This window comes from Plectrocnemia conspersa, unplaced genomic scaffold (assembly GCF_051122295.1).
Source record: "Plectrocnemia conspersa isolate PC_06_02 unplaced genomic scaffold, ASM5112229v1 ptg000008l, whole genome shotgun sequence".
NCBI classification, from domain to species: Eukaryota; Metazoa; Arthropoda; class Insecta; order Trichoptera; family Polycentropodidae; genus Plectrocnemia; species Plectrocnemia conspersa.
This window is the reverse complement of record NW_028277172.1, coordinates 14,212,349-14,231,150: the sequence shown is the minus strand read 5'-3', so window position 1 is coordinate 14,231,150 and position 18,802 is coordinate 14,212,349. Positions and strand designations below refer to the sequence as shown.

The 18,802-nt window shown below is 30.6% G+C and overlaps 1 protein-coding gene across 5 annotated transcripts in view; it reads right to left on the bottom strand.

Moving 5' to 3' along the window:
• Cen (cerebellar degeneration-related protein 2-like) overlaps positions 1 to 18,802 on the bottom strand; it is a 65,097-nt gene that overhangs the window by 17,135 nt on the left and 29,160 nt on the right. For 2 of the 5 annotated variants that reach the window (XM_088190590.1, XM_088190594.1), the window contains exon 1: positions 1,486 to 1,575. The exons of 2 other annotated variants lie outside the window; for them this stretch is intronic. Coding sequence is in view for 1 of the 3 variants with exons in the window: in XM_088190591.1 (XP_088046717.1) it covers positions 8,803 to 8,890 (88 nt within the window). In the remaining 2 variants the exon portion in view is untranslated. Of the gene's footprint in view, positions 1 to 1,485; positions 1,576 to 8,802; positions 9,055 to 18,802 lie in introns of those variants that run through there. One more of the 5 variants, XM_088190591.1, reaches the window with a different exon arrangement.

Sequence of the window (18,802 nt, the reverse complement as noted above, 5' to 3'; positions counted from 1 at the left end):
AAATCTTCCTATTCTTACTTATTACAAAATGTTATACAATAATTTTTCTTATTGTAATGATATATAAGAGATGTCAAGTCCTGAAAGATTTTTGATGTCATGATAATTTCTCTGTAAAATATCATTTTTTAGACGTCATCAATATTTTTCTTTATTCACAAAATACAATTTTATAATTAATTAGGGTTGACTATACATAGTACATATAGAGTTTTACCTCATTATTTATTGATTTTTAAAATAGAATAAGGGAATTTTTCCTTTAAAAAATTACAATTTATAAGATTAAATTATTTAATATATTACATATAGAATCACAAAAGAGCTATAAAGAAAATCTATAAGTTAGCTAAAAAAATACAAAAAGATTTGATACATATATTGATCATTTTTTAATAAAAAAATTAAGAACTTTAAAATTAATATTTATATTATAGACCTCAAAACTATTTTTTATCGCTTCAAAGTATATTATAATCAATCATTAAAATGCAGTTAAATTGCTTTCCGAATTATTAAAGCAATTTTACTGCATTTTAATGATTGATTATAATATACTTTGAAGCGATAAAAAATAAAATTTCTTGTTGATAATTTGTCCGACGATTATATCGTCTTATTTTTATTATTATTATCAACAAGAGCCAAAGAGCCAGTTGTTAAAAATAACGTAATCTTATTGCAAAAAAATAGTAAAAATACAACCAAAATTTTACATATTATGTGAAATAGATAATTTATTAAAAATAGATAAAAATATTCATCATTAATGATATTGAATTTGTAATTAATTTGATCGAATAATGTAGGAGAATTATTTTAGGACATCCCCATATTCTATGAAGCAGAACCTTAAGAATAAAATGTTGATTTAAGCAAATAATGCTAGGAATATGTACAACTAATCATCAAAAAAAGGTTCTCGACAATATAGACCTATTATATCTAGAAAATATTTTTCTTATATGCTGCACTAAATTTGAGTTAGGGTCAAAATAATAGAAACATATTATAAATATATTTAAAGAAACAACAGAGGACAATGAGGACTGAATTTTCCTAATCTCATGAATGAGTATCGGAGGGAATTTATTAGTCATTCTAAGGCACTTACTATACAACGAAAAAGACATGATTTTAAATAAATATGCTTAAAGACGATACCATTAGAATTATATATATTTTTTTAATTTGACAACCTTGAAAGTGTAGCGTTAATCTTAACGTTAGACGATTAACGTAACACACACAAAATTTAATACAATGAACTACGGTTAAAGATTTGCTTTTAAAAAATCCCACGAGTTCGATACGCTTTTCTTAATCTATCTAACAAGATAAGATAAATCAAAAATTCAATCACGTATCTATAAAACTTTTTACATACGATCTCTAGTTTAAAACTCGAGGTTTTCTCTCTTAATAAATAAAATATTATTAATATTAGGTATTGATTTTAAATATTATAAATATGTATATTATCACTTGAATATATATTATTTGCACATTTTATTGTTTTAAACTTTAGCGAATTTAGAACACGCAACCGCAACCGAAGCCGTCTGACCGGCAACTGTCGGAAAATGCAATTAGCAAGCGAAAGATTTTCAGCTGTTGGTGGAGGGGAGAGTAAGCGGTGTGGAGTTGCCAGGTGAAAAAATACAGCGGCGATGATTGTATATATAATGGATTTATTTGATTTTCTAAACGGTGCTCCGTTTTGACATGATTGATGTAGCAATTAAAATTATATAAAATAACAATGGCGTTTTATGTTTTAATTGTGGGGGTTAAATGCAAAAACGCCTTTCTCAAATAATTTCAATTTTTGAAGAGCTTGAGAATTTTTCTAATATTTATTACTACGCTAAATACAAAATGTATAAAGAGTTATTTGTTATTAAATAAATAAATAGACATTTTTATTGCCCTTTAAGAAAATTACGGGGAGAGGCAATTTTGTTTTTATTTTTAGATCCAGCTAATCGACAATTTATCAACACACATACAAAAAGTGATGTAATGAAATGTATATGTATGATTGAGTCTCGAGAGTCAAATTTATTTATATGTTTAGAGAAATTATTTGGTTTAAAAGTATCATATATAAAAACACTACTGATAGTTCATATAATATAATAATTATTTTGACCTAAAATAAAGACTAAATAGACATCCATATAAAAGTCAAAGTTCTTGTATAATAAATGACAAACTAACACAGTATAAACTAAGTCACCGATTTATACAATATACAGTCACCGCATATTCAAAAAGCATATTTAAAAAAACGGCTAGTTGTTTTAATTTACTTTGGACTTGCTCAGTAAGACTTATTTTATGGTAAAAATGCTTGAACCGACATAAGCGTGAGTTTTCAGCTCGGGCATATACCGTTAGCTTCCGTGACATTCGGACGTAATCCTATTTGTTACGTTCGTAACATATAGAAAGACAAAAAATAATATTCAAACTTAAAAATGTTTCTCTGGTCCTTCAAACCCAATAAAAGTCGAGGTCAAACGCAATTTATATAACAAAACTTCATTGACTTCATGTTGACTTCATTTAATTGCCTATTTATATTAGATATACATAAAATAAAATATTAGAGCAGTATAGTATGATGGTATGATTTATTATGATTTAAATAATAATTAGCAATTAATCTAAAAATGTATTAATAATAAAATATATTTTGAATTGGTAATATAAAAAAATTATGTTTATAAAAATACGTTAATTGATTGTGAATATTTTTTATTGAAAAACTGGGTCTCGCATTTATAAGTAGCTTATATTATATTATATTATATCACCAAAGGGCCTGCGTACACACAGGGAGCCTGCATCACTACACCTACGCAGATGGACAGAGGAGTATGTTAGCTTGAGCGCCCTTATAGTATTTTTTTTAGGTATGTATAAATGTAAAAAAATCTAATATATATCAAATGACTTTTCTTTTGGCACAAATAATAATTGGAAATTCAATCCAATTTCACTTCGCCACGATAATTCATATTGATTAACGGTTACGATCAGATTATTTTAAATCATCTGAAACAAATTGCAAAAGTGCCTGAATCGATCAAGGTATGCATCTTGCATTATCGAATATCGTGCACGTGAAGATCGAGGTCGTCGTTTGGTAATCGGTTTTTTTTCTCCACCACTGGTATGAAGGTCGCAGACAAAAGAGCGGTGAGGTAGTCTACTACGACTATTTTGGAAAGTAAACGAACGCCATATCATAGCAATCTGGTTTCTGATTCATCGCAAGCCAATTTCATAATAGATTTTTGTTTTCAGAAGAATGTTTATGCAACGTCGGATGTAGGTGCATTAACGATCGATTCAAAAAGTCAGGTATTCAAAGAGCTATTACACTTTTGAAAGGTCATCGTAGATATCTGGGGATGCATTGGCACCGAACTTTACTGTGGACTGTCTTGTCATCCACATTCCGCGTTTATTTGCGAAATGTCGTTGAACTTGTTTTGGCTTAGTTTAATGAACTTGATTTTTATGTATGATTAATGGTAATGTAATAGGCACTAAGTGCCATGATGATGCATTGTTTAAATACATATTACAAAACGCCATTACATATGGGAAATTTATAATTAGACTAATTGCTTCTTATTCTTTTTAAAAAGCAGAAAAGTAATTATATTTTTTTTTATGAATCTGTATAATTTATCCTAAAATTCTAATCAATATTTTTCATAGATATAATATTTATTGGTTGAAGGTTTTCATAACCATAACAAGTGTTAGGCTATTGTGTGCCAATTATAAAACTTTCGCTTAAAAGGTTAAACTTTTTAGTCGGTTGAACTTATTTAATAATCGCGTGTTAGTAAAATTTTGCTACCTTGGGCACGCGTGAATAAGTTCATTCCAGTTCAACTCGTATCATATCAAGGATCGTTTGCTTTCATATTTATACAATATATTATTTTGACCTCTAGTCTAGGGGTCTACTACTAAAATAAACATGAATATATTATCGACTTTTTTGTATATTATATATCAGACCTTGGTATCGTGGCAAATACAAATAAAGGTATTGATTTTGTAACAATATTCAATGTTTTAAGAATAATATAGAAATAATTATAAATAGTACAATCACCTTGAATTAACGTGATTTATTCATTAGACAACCATTACTATTATTGTAAAACTAGAGTTAAAACACGAAAGGCCCTAAAGAATACCAGTGTGGTAACACTATTAATAGCAAATAAAAAAATGCAACCAAAGAATTAAATACTAGTATATTTATATCTGTCTTAACAGAACTAACCATAAACTAAATAAATTATAATAATACAAATTCACTGAGTATGAGAAACAATGCCGAATGCGCTAGCTCTGGCATAATCTGTTTTAATACTCTTGACTCGGCGTATGTAAAAAATTATATTTGTGTTTATTTTTTTTATAATAAAAAATGTACGGAAGTTAATTTTTTTTAAAACAACCTAAGGGCGAGTTTCCCGCTTAAACATATACCACTGGCATCCGTGACCTACGGACGTGGGGTGATCCTAATATTTTTTTTCAATTGCAACATGTGGAAAGACGAAAGTGTTTTTCTAATTTTGTAATAACAGTGTAACTCTCGTCCAAAAAAAAAAAATAACGACAACGGTAGAATACTGGGATTTAAAATCATTTTTTGAGACTTCGAATGCTGGTAAATGTAAACATAGTAAAATAATTAAATTTAATATTTATAGTAGATCTATGTTTATAAAATGCTATCATAAGTTCTTACTCCAGATAAAACTGCTCTTGATAAAATAAGTCGCAGAAGTGCTACGGCTTATTATTCCTTGTGTAAAAGACAAGTAATGTAATTTTTTCATTGTGAAAAAAAAATTAAGAGCTTAAAATAAAATTAAAGAAAGTATTAATATAAGACTCACGTATTTGATTTTATCAACAAAGTAGACCTTTTTAGATGTTCTAATAAATAACAATTTACTTTATCGATTTTTTTGGGTGAAAAACTTATCTTTTGACCTTTCCTATTAAATAAAGGATGTGTTTCGATTATTTAATTCCTGATTAAAATCCTAAAAAATGAAAGATATGATTTTACATGAGTTACTGAATATTTTTTTAATAAAAATGATAGTAGCTTTTTAGATTTAGCAAAGCGTTACAACTTTATTAAAAGAATTTAATTTCAGCATTAAAAATTTCAAATCTATAATTTATACAGTAAAATTGAAACCCATTAACAAAAAAATCGAAGTGCCAAGAATCAGAATCTATAGTACAAACATACACTTCTAGCTAAATATAGCTATTATATATTTATATAATTTGGCGAATGTTGTGGGTATTACAATCTCACCAAAATACTTGCGATAGTAAACCTTTAATATACTATTGTGATATTTATAAACTAGTATCGTACCCTTTAAAAAATAGTTTGATTCAAAAAAGTTTCATATATAATATTTAAACCAATGAAAAAATATAATATATTTAAAACACATAACTTTAATTAAAAATTGTGACGAACAAATAGTCATGTAAAAAGCCCTTTTTGCAAATACGAATTGACTATAAAAAAACACTTGTCGCATACATGCGTTAAAAGCGTAATAAACAAAAATGCCATTAGTCTTTACCACTCAGTGACGGGTGCATTCCTAAAAACGGCTATTTGGCGTTTTTACAAATGCTATTGTATTGACACCAAGATAGTTACTACATGATCCATTGCTTAAACCACTGCCGTTACCGTAATAGGGCCCTGCGAGTCCAACCCAATGGGTGGCATCCAGCTTTTTAGGGCTAGATGAGCGGGAACCACCCCCCGTAGTACTACGTTATTTGTTAGAGTCTCAGTAGTGTTTCTCCCGAGTGTTATTGGGAAACGCTCTTCTGATCACCTGCAATCTGTTGTTTAGCTTTTGCATAGCATTAGCGTTGCATGCTTCTGCATGATGGAATGCGATATGACAAGTGCAGTGTTGTCAAAATTTCAACTTATAAGAAAAACAACGCCAATAAACAAATTTAATTCCATCCCCAAATCGTTGCAATTTGTGCACACGTTGAAAAAAGTCAGAGCAAAAAATACACTTCTATCTCGTATATAAGCGCACACACAGCGCACATTATTCACTTTGATTTGAAATTAATTTTTGCTGAGAACCTTAATCAAGAACGCCAAGCATCGACTTAAAAGACGATAAAGCAGCTGCTTCCCTCTTCGTCAACCCTGGTTCAGCGTTTGAAATCCATATTTCAACTTGAGACAATGATTAAAAATCACATAAAGCTAGAAGTAACCCTACATATTTATTGTCATTCTTTTGAATTTGACATTTATGCATTTTTACATCCAGTAAAGTTAGACTTAATTCTTTATTTACCTAGTTCGTAACGAATTTAAAATATAAAAAATATATACAAAAACAGGCGATCGTTGTTTACTTATAAGTATATTAAGTGATATCTACCTGAAGATTCGAGTGTAAAATTGTTTTAAAAGGAAAAGGTGCCGCTTTAATATGGTTTTTACTTCAAACTTTGATAAATTACTACACCGTCGCCGCATCCGTACTTTGATCATTTTTTACATTTTATATCAATAGTATTTGCGATTTAAGATGCCGACCCACTGACCCTGACGAAATTGCTATGACGATCTTCGTTGCTGTGATGAAAAACAAAAAGAAAAAAATCTTAATGATTTATAGTAGTTATGCAATTAGTTCAGCCAATCAGTAGAAATTCAAATTTATTATAAGATCATTATAAATCACTTAGTACGAATCAATGCATAAATAAATTGTGGTCAGTACATAGATAATGATATACCCATTTTCACTTCAGAACTACTTAGTTCGAATAATATGTTTTAAACATCATCATGATCATAATGAAAGAACAACATTTTATTAACCAAAATTCGCATAAAATGAAAACTTCAACTTCTAGAAATATATTTAATATAATGATATATAGTTATTAGATGGTTCAATGTAAAACATGTTTAAGGTTAAACTGCTATAGGAAAACTCATTTGCATCTCATGCATTGCCACTTTACTACTTTAACCCAAGAACGTCCTATCAACACTTGAACAAATCAAAACCAAGGTTATCACTGCATTGACATCCGCGGCTTCTCGACCTTGAACGCGACATTATTATAATAAATAATACAGATTAGTCTCCAATTGCATACAATAGACTTAAAGCGATCGATTTAACAAAGATGGCCGACCCAACGGTGCTCTGCTTTATCGACGCGTTGAGGTTATGTGCGCAATGGCGACGTTTTCTCAAATCAATAAACACCGTTCTATTCCATTTATATGAAAATCATCAATATTTAAGAACAATATTGGTGCAAAAAATATTTCTATGTGCGTGCTGTACAAATTCAGGTAAAAAGTTTGTTTTAAATATTACATATGGTTGTTAAGCATGAAGGGAGGGGATGCAGTGTATTCCTTAGATTTGAAATGTATAATAAAATATAAACTATAGAGATAATATGCATTTAAAAACATACGTAAGTGACATATGTTTTTGCTATAATTGCACCCAACAATATACTACGTAATTTGAAGGCTATTAAACTAGTATAATGAGCACAACAGCCGCTTTAAGTATATTTTTATGAACTGTTGATGCTACAGAAAAATATAGTTTATGTCAAGCCCTTTAATAATTTTATTGCACAACAAAAGGTTTACTAACTAGAGTTGTACATAAAATTATACACTAGTTACCATTCGATCATGCTCATTAAATATAGTCAACTGTATTTTCAGAAAAATGTATTGTTTTTAACTCTTATCTTCAACTAAACACTACAAAATGAGTTGTGTATGATTTTTACGGTATTGTTATAATATAATATGAATCTTAGTACTTTTTAATTCATTTAAAGGAAAGTCCTGCGATATAAATTATATTTTGAATGTTACAGTAACAGATTTTTTTGCTTAAAAAACGATACAAAAAGTCCTAGTATCTTTATTACAATATTATTGTAATGATTGTTTCATCAAAAATAACGAAAATGCTCATTTTCAGAGCGATTTTTTTTAGTCACTTATTCTACAACACTGGTAAGTCCATAAATCAGTTTTTAAAATGTAATATGTATCATATTTCACTACAATATAACAAAAACAATATTTAGAAAAAAAATTTAAAGCACAAGAGTTGACAAACTAAATTTGGCCGAAAATTTTCAAAAATCAAATCTACAAAATCTTATAAAAAAAAACCATTCTACTTTAAGAATCATGATTTAGAGCGCAAAATTCTAATTTAGAGCGCAAAAATCAGCTTAAAATGAATTTAAAATGTTCTTTGTATCTTACACATTTTATAATCAATCATTTATTTTACTATTTTGCCAAAAAAAAAAATAGTAAAAATAAATATTATTGGAAAAAAATCTTCGTGTTAAAAATTAGTATTTGTGGCAAATTTTTTGTTCAGTTTTTTTCCACCGTCCCAAAAATTCATATTTATCTCCTGAATTTTAGGGCTGAGTTTCTGAGTTTCTTAATCTGGTAAGAAAAACTTCAATGCATATGAGAAATTTTTAAGATATTTTACCTCAATAATTGCTTTTGCGAGTATTAAATAAAGTAAAATATTTTAGTTTTTTACAGGTTATACATAAAAAGGCATCCGAATTAATCAAACCGATGGCGTTATGATAATATCTATAGTTTTAAACGTCACACGTGGTCGCCAAGCATAAGGGGAGGGGTGCAGTGTATTCCCCAGAATCAATATTGTCCCTCACCGTCTAGCATGTATCTGGTGGTCGAAGTCTCGTCGTCCGCCTGGGCCTGGCAAACCCTGGCGCCCTTGCCTCCGGTCGCGAGGCTCATGTTTGCGGTCCGCGTGCAGCACAAAAAACTAGCACGACACTTTCACTACTATAAGTGATGATGATGAGTGACCGACTGCGGGGCCGGTCGATAAGACTGTGTCCGATAGCGACGGAGGTGCCGACCGCCGGCCACCTTCGAGGCGCGCGGGCCGGACGGTGACTGCGGGCCGCACATGCGCGCCCCTTGCTACTTCACGATCAGACGGGGCCAACGTTGGGGTCGGAAAAGTCGTGTAGGGGAGTTGGGAGTGTAACCCTTTAAGGGTGATTTTTTTCAACACCCCTATGCAACTAATCTCGCCATCATCCGGTTGGGGTGTATGATTTTTGACTTGATACTAGTTACTACATAGTATCAACACCAAAGCACTGCCAGTGTTCTTTTTTTCGAGGATTTCTCATCACTCAATAAATTTCACAATAGTATGGATGATTTTGGATTGAAAGACAAAAAGGGATACTATAGAGACTTGATACTATAGAGTTCTTGGGAATAAAAAGGGCTAAATGATTAATTCATTAATGTCACAAAAATATTATTAAAGGCATTCTTCTTCTTCTGATATCATGTCCGAGTCTAGATGCTAGCCCACTACCTTGATAATTATTTTCAAGTATTTATATCGGTTACTTTCTTCGTTTGTCATATTCGTCCATATGCGTATGTTTCGCAACTAAGACATCTTGTTGATCTATTTTTTCCTTCAAATTTTGCGCATTCACATAAAGCATGCATTAGGGCGCCATGTTGACGTCACATCTCGCGTCTCTTTCTAGCATTCACTCGTCTCTTTCTAGCATCGTCTTAGAGGCGCCTCGCTGCCGTTCGCGCCGACTATTACTATAGAACCAAACAACCTAACCTTTTTTTAATGATATTGTATTGATTTGTTCTCATTTCGGTATATCTTGTAATTGTCCAGCATCATCCAATCTATGACCAACTGATCCCGCGATCGCAGCGGCGTATGAAGCGACGTCTGTGAGTATTTGTGGAACTGATTTAGGCGCCGGCGTGAAACGTCATCGTGACGTCACTGTGGCGCCCTATCGCGTGTATATTGTGAATTCGCCTACGTTGGATATCGAAAAGAACTTTAAAGCTGAGAAAGTAGCCGCTTCCCTCTTCGCGTGGAACTTAAAAGGCCGAGATAGTAGCCGCTTAATCCTAAGATATTCGAAATACGTATAATAAAGTACAAACTGATATTCGGAGACAGGATTTATTAGACGCAGACAAGGCTAAATAAAAGTATGATACTGTATATAAAATGTATAATCAAACTGTGCGTGGTACTCAAACAAGTTCTTTAACTTTGCCTTATACAGAGGCGAATCATCCATATAATAAAATAAGCGCGCGTTTGGGGCCTCAGTTTTTTTCAGGGGGCCTTGCGAGGTCCCATAAAAAATATTTATTTTTTATATATTTGTAAAAAAATATTTATCTAGTGAATGTATACAGATAAGAAATTTTAAATTGTGTATTTACATTAATCTTCACTGTCTACAATGACCCTACATTAAAATTTTACCCATTAACTATTATTTAAGTATTAAGTTGAGCATCTGAAAATTTGTTTTCAACAAATTTTCAGATGCTCAACTTAATACTTAACTTAATACTTACCTCAACTTAATAATGCGATGATTATGGGTGATTCTGACAGATATATTATGAAAATAATTACTTTGTATTTATTACGATAAGAAATTTTACTTTTAATTAGTAAATTCGCTAAATACATTTTTCCATTACGCTAAACAACAATAAGTTTAAAATACTGTACAATGCAATTGCAGTGATGTTAAATTAATTTTGATAAACGTTATTTTATAAATATTAAAAACAATATCATTACCGCATTTCTACTAATAGGGAACGGGGCAACTTTTATACCAAATCGGTAATTGAGGCGATTATTTACGGCGGATTAATATACTACGATTCATGCGCATGTCGCGCGACGCCTTATGGAGCTCATTCTATGCCGCAAGCTTGCCGTGCCACATTCCATACTATTGGGCTAATCCGCTAATGCATTGAAAATGCAATAGTTGGTTAGACTTCTATAATAATTTCATAATAAAAATAATGATTGCAGACAGAATAAAAAAATATACTATGCTCATTTATCCATCTAATAGTAAGAAATCGCTTTAAATATTGAATACGCCTGATCCGTTCCGCGATGCAAAACAATATAATATTTATACCAGCGATTTCTTAGATCGTTAATAAAAAAGTGGACCGCGACCCTCGGATTGTGGCCGCCAACTGTCGATGGTGTCCTATTGCAGGCCAGAAGCTCATGACTCATGTTCTCGGAGTCTTGCCCAGGGACGTAATTAAGTTCAATTATTTTCTGCGCAAAATTAGACCACAGTTATTTTTTTCATTTCTAAATGACATCTATTAACTCGCGGAGCAATTAGCAGTTGTATAGATATTACTATAAACGGTGACATTTCATATGCAATTTCACCGGGTTGTTTTTATTTCATTAGCGCGAAAGTTGTGTAATTTAATTCAGTTGAGTATTTTTTTATTATTAAATTGATTCGATTTCAATACGGCCCTGTATATTTTACCGATATGAAGAAGCACGCGAAACGAACCGAGTTGATATAAAAGCGAATCCTCAATACGCACTCGCTTAGTATGGCTTCTTGACGATAGAATTATTTTTAGGTCGCTAAAAGGTGAACTCAGCTAACCTGTGATATGTTAATCTTGTATTCGTGAATACAAGTTGGAAGTCGCTATCTAATTATTCAGTTTTAAAATAATAATTATAAATTTTTACTGACAAAATCATACTAGTTGAAAAATGCAAAAACCCGGTTCAGTGATTATTCCGGGCACGAATTTTGCGGAAATATTTTTGCGGACAAGATTTTTGCAAACACCGATTATTCCTGACACTAATTATTTCGAAAATAGATTATTCCAGACGAAAAAATATTTTTAATATCATATAAAAAAAATTAGGGTTATCATTTGGATTGTTAAATTTGTACTTTGTTATTCACCGACAAAGTCATTTGCATATTTGTGAATGATTTTGTCAGTGAATAACAATGTACAAATCAGAGGGGGGAGTTTAACTACTTTCGCATCCATTGCGGGCACCACTGCCGTTACCAGTACTTTGGCCCTACGAGTCCAACCCTATGGGCGGGCACCCAGCTTTTGATGGCCGGATGAACGGGGCCCACCCCCATAGTACTACATATTTTATGGAGTTTCATTAGTATTTCTCCAGAGCGTGGGGTCGGCCTTTAGTGCTTTCGTTGGCGACATGCATTGCTTTGCAATTGCATGCATTTGCGGATCATCCTTGTAACAGTACCCTACCAGAGGGGGAAATTTATCCTGCATTAAATCTATGTACACAGAAATTATTATTTGTTAATCACATCTTAAATTTACCATTCATTTTCATAAAGACGGCCGCCAAAAAGTTCTAATCAATCTTTATTTTTAACGTCTACTAGTAAAAAATTATATAAAAATAATCAAAATACCAACAAGGGTTATTTTAAAATACTAATAACTGAATGTTTTTCTCTCGAAGTAAAAATATTGATTCATTAAATTTAATTCAAGTTGATTGCTATATTAAAAACTTTGTAAGCCAAATGCCTAACTTCTTTTTCTTTATTAATAATAAAAATATTTTTTTTGTTATTAATAAATACATTACTTCTTTTAAATGTTACACAAGTGATTCAAAATTACTATTTCACAGAGCCAACACTACGCAAACTAAATGAAACCCATCGGGTAGTTAAAATTCTTTCATTTTTCAGCAGCTCAGCTTCAAGTAATTCTGCTCATAAAACCCTACTACTACTTAAGACATAAATAAAGTATATGACATAATGTTTATCAATAAATGATTTGAATTTATTTATTCTTGAAGTTTTATTTACAGCATCACCTACTGATAATTCTAATCAAAGCAAATACTCCTTATGCCGTTACTTTTTCAAGTTCTACCAAATTCAAAAATAAATTTATCGGTGAATTCATTCCAACACCTTTGATACAGTTATCAGTCGAAACAATTATGAAACAATTTTTTTTAATTTGAATAACATTTTATAAAATCGTGTAATAGCATTTTCATCTAATGACAAACATAGACATAGTCATAATAAAATATCTAAAAATGATACGTGACAATTTGTACCATTTTATAAAATTTGATAATAGATGAGATCTAAAAACGTTTTCAATTTAAATTAATATATTTGCAAAAAAATAAAAATGTGTATAAAAGATATAACATAATTTAAAAGTAATAGAAAATTGTATTAAAGATAAAACATAATTTAAAAGTAATAAATAAATCACTTTTATATAATATTATTTACTTAATATTATTTCAACGCAGATAATAAATAATATATTGACTAATTTAAAATTAAGTTAGCGTTTTAAATATTTTTAATTTATCATTTTCATATGTATTTTTGACTCATATTTTTTTATAGACTACATAATTAATCAACAATATTGAGTGAAATATATATTCTTTCATATAAATGCGCATGCGCAAACTGAATAAATAGCAATAGAAAGAACTTTCTGTCTGGCGTAAGAGATGGCAGCACATCTTTTTAACTAGACATTATATTATATTTATTTTAATTTTATTTCCTATTGTTATCTTTCTTTGCATAAAATATTTTTACTATCAAATTTAAGTGAACTCTTCCATAACGCAATTATAATAAAAAAAGATCCACCTTTATACCGAGAATTTATTTACATTTTTTAATTTAATTATTTATTTAGCTGTCCAAACAGCACAATTAGCTATCATACATCAATTTCCCCATTTTTCAGAAAGAGAAAGGAGTAATATATCATGAAAGCGCTAAAATCGTGTGATTTGTGTCAATTTATTAATCTCAACGATCGTACATTAAATTGTCATCTCTCCTAAATTCGCAGTTTAATTAGCAATTTTATTTAACTCTTGTTTATGTACAACAATCCATTATTTTTTTATTCCAAATATTTTTTGTCTTCATAATAATTTTCCCACTCGACTGTCTCTAGCGAGAGTTTTGGCACTTGAATCTTATCAGATTATACATGAGAACTGAAAAATATTCACATTTGATCAAACGTCTCGATCTTGCTCAGTTTCTCAATTATGATGTTAAGAAAAGTGCGTATTTGTGTAATCTAAATATAGGCGATAAAGAACACTTGTATATGTTTTTGGCACGCTGTGAGAAAGGAAAAACTGAGCTATAAATTTATGTTACGAAATGAAAATACTATAAGAGTATTATACATATATTTGATTAAGAGTTATCAAGTATCTATAAATAATTTATTCAAATTGACATAATTATGGAACATGGTCAAGATACAATTTATATAATGGAAATTTATGAGTAATGCTGTTTGTTATAAATAACCTGATATCATGTAGGTATAATATAATATATTCAATATTGTAGAACTAATCACAAGATAAATTATTATTTTATCTACATATGATACATTAATGTTGATCATAACATATTTATTATCCAAAATATAAACTTAATTTATTGGATCCTGTATCACAATTAAGATATCTGTAATTTGCTTTGAAATATTTAACTTAGTGACAATAAACTAATTTGTACAATTTTCTTAATTTGTTCAATATATTACGTTTACATATTTCATATTCTCCCCTAAGAAATTTAACAACGTGTATATATGAAACAAACATTAATGTGACGTTTCCGTTTCAGACGTTGGCCACTCAGAACCAAAGTTTGCGGCTTTTTTTGCCAACAAAAAATTAAATGCTGGGTGATTAAACTGCGACGTAAACAATGAACGGGGAAACGACCTTAGGCGAAGGTGAAAATTAATCGGCGCCATTTCGCGAATCACCATAATTCCCAAATTCTCCCACAGTGATGGCAATCGAATCATTAACACAATCTAGCAAAATCATCATCGCGTGGCGTCAGCTGATATAATATAATTTAATACTTATATATGTTACAATGACTCAAAATTATTAACACCTAGTATAATTATGTAATATTATGTATTATCACTTAGAACAATAACCAATAATATTACAAAAAATGTTTGAGAAAAATTATTTCAAGATCTTAAGATAATTTTCAATTCATAAAAAACATCTTTACAATAATTCTAAAACATCTTGTAGTGATAAATAATCAGAAATATCTCTAACGTATTTTTATATTTTCGTTTGAGAGTTCAAGTGAATAGATGTGTTAATGTAATAACTAAGATTTAATCCTTGCGGTACTAAAGAGTATGTTGAGTAATGGGAATCATAGACAACAACTTGATGATTCTCCACAGCTACCCTATAGACTTGTTGGGCTATTAAAAACAGTTAGATTGATCAATTTGTCGGTTAAGATTGAATGGTCAGCTTTATTTAAAGCCTTCTAGAAATCTGTAATTACTACATTCATTTTAGTCTTTCATGAATGGCAAAATATTGATGATAATATAACATTGTATATCTAAATACGTATTGCTAATCAACGAAAAATTAGTAATAAGATTGATTTAAGAACTATTCAACTTAATCACATATCGAGTAAGTTCTTTGTGGATGAATACAACAATTCTAATGAAACTGTCATTTTTCTTAGCAGTGGTGGAAGTCTTCACATAAAATTCTATTTCAGATGCAAATAAATAAACTGTGGCAACCACACACAGATGCCCACGTTTGATAGGGTCTTATTTTAAAAACTCACGTTAATTTACTGTGACCAAAATGATCAACCAAGGACACAATACAATAGCGTGAAGGATGGAATCACTTCGTTACGACCAGATAATTGCATAAATAACACGCAAGTGTTCTTACTGTAAAAATTCTCCATATTTATTTGTTGCAAAATGGTCACGGATATAATAAATCAATGGATCCACAAGATTCCCGTTGCAGTATACGACCTTGGACAATGCCCATCAAGCGAATGTCGCTTTCTAAGGGCGTATATATATTTCACTGCTCTAAGAAACGATTGTGCTTGGTCAGCAAGCTTTGAGGCCCAGGAGACTTGAGACTGAACTCCGATGAGGAAAGGGCAGTCACAAGCAATCACTTGCAAACTCCGGCAGATACTCGTAGAGACTAGCAGATTCACCCCACCTGGCAGACGACCTGAGACTCGCTGCTCTGAGGACATCATCCCTGCGCCAGTTTTTCCGCCACCACTCGGAGAAAATATCTTGCCATTTATCGTTTGTCGCAATTGTAATATAATCTAATAAAACTCTAACAAGATTCACCTGCATCTCACTGGCTACGAAGTCACACTTCTTAGGGCTACAAAACTTTAAGAAAACAATATGCATCTAACCCAAAAAACATGACTGGCCAAATATCGTATCCGAGGCCGTATGTAGCAAATGCGGTTGCTGAACTTATTAGATCCTAAAATAAGGTACTGTTAAAGCTAGCTAGAGTATTCAATATTATATGCACAAGAGAAATACAAAGATTCTAGTTTCGCCACAAATCATCTGGATTGATAAAAAACAAGAGATTGTAGAGACATTATATAAGCCAGAACGCTGGCATGCTTGTCGTGGTCCACATGTATTGCCATCGCAGCCATCGCGTCACTGTTGCTAGAGTGCTGTCTAGTTTTTGTGGCCCAATAAATCGACCTCCAAAAATTAATTTCAGGACAAGCCTCGTATATCTATATATAATATAATGATTTAAACAGTGGCAAAAATAATTTGTAAATTAAATGTTAAAGAATTAATTTTACCACATTTTCTATCAAAAATTGGGTTTAAAATCTGAACTATGTGATATACTTTGTTTTAATTAACAAAGCCTATATTTTATATTAGAGAGCGCAATTTTTTAATCTATAAAGTTAGAAACTAAGAGTAAGACAGTTCAATAAGTAATCTGCGAATTCGTTGGACCAACATAAGATATACTATATTAATTAATCAGTGTTTGTTTTTATTTAACAACACGTTTGGAATTAACCTAATTTTAGAATTTACTCGCCTTAATGTAGTCATTGTGTAGAGATAATATCATGCGATTCTTACAAACGAAGTAAACTAAATTTAGAGACTAAGTGCAAAATGATATTTTAAAGAATATGTATTATTTAATTGGAATTTCCACTACAAGTACTAGTCAAACATTTTTCACTAAGAATACACTAATCATAAAAGGCATACATGATGCGATACAAGAAAAATTTAACAAAATTGACATTGACACTTCTACTTCAGTGTTATCACACATCCACCAAATGAGTTATGCCCTAATTCATATATTTTTACATTAACTAAACTTTAACTTTGTGTGCAATATATCATGTGGTATTATAAAAATATTATATTTAAAAACATCACAATGCAGTTATTGATTGTCACATTAAATAAAATTTTATAAACGTAATCTAAAGATACTCGATACATCTGAAACATGATTATTGTATTCACCACAAGAAGCTAAATAACATTGGCAAGAAAATTCATCATCCCTTCTGTATTCGAATTTTGTCTTTGAGTACGTTCACCTTTACTTCTGCAAAGTGAATCTAACGATACGTAATATACCAATGCTTTTGCTCACATTTTTTTTGACGCAAGAAAGCTCATAAAGGTCAGACCTCAGTACACTTTCACTCTCATAACATAACACTATGGTAGCGAGCATCAATCGTATCAATAGATCCGTGAAATATTTCAATTTACGGAGGAAATTGACGATGACCTTTGGACGCCATTTCCTACACGACATAAATTGCTAAAGGCGCAGATTTATGACTCTTTTATTATTATTTTTTGCAAATATGTAGCTATGTATGTCTGTACATAGACCAGCTGACTTTCTAACTGTGAACATGAAATTTTGCGATCAATCAAACCTGGTGGCTTATTATTAAAATCTGCGTATAGAGCTAATTTCAATTAAATTACAAAGCTCGAATGTAAAGTCATGTAAAGAAATGTACTTTATTCAATTATTATTACATAACATATTCCTTTGAGAGTAAATTATGTTATAATATTATATATTCGAACTTCAATAATCCAAATATGGCATATCGTGCGATTATTATATTAGACATATTCTCACATCGTATCATGATATCAATATCATCCATTAATAAACAACAATATGAATGTTTTTATAGCATGTAAGATAATAACATTCTTTCTTTATTAAAAAACCGTATACGAAACGGATGGAAAATTTAAATAATGCAACATAATAACTACATTTACGTTGATTTGGAACGCATTCATGACGCCATTGTTTTCAACGTTAGATAAAAAAGGGCGTATGTTTTATACCTAGGTATGTGTATAATAGCGTAATCGTTTATAGCGGTAAATACTAATAAAATAATATGTATAGAAAATAAATGCTATCAAGAAATTGCTTTCGAATGGAAATATCGATGGTGATAATATCGATGAAGAACTCGATCGGTTATGTGTAATTAACGGCGTAGTTAATTTAACCATTAAACACCTAAGCTATTGCTTCGCACAGTTACATCATATTTATATTATAAAACCTACGGAAGTCCTTTAAAAAATATTTTTTCTTACATACTTATCGAACAACAATAACTGCATTATAAAAATTTATGAACCGCTGATAAACAATTTCTATAATTCTAAGCACTCTGGGGTAACTTTTGCTGCTCAAATTTTACCATATTTTTGCGATTCTATAATACATGATGTTAAGTGAGAACTTTATACCAGCGCAGTAGACCAGTAATATAGTCGGTGAATAATACCTAAAAGACATGAGTTCGAATCTCATATCAACCATAGTATTTTTCAATTACTATCCTGTCTATGGTGATTATTATATAATTAAAGTTCCTGTTGATTATCACAGATTAA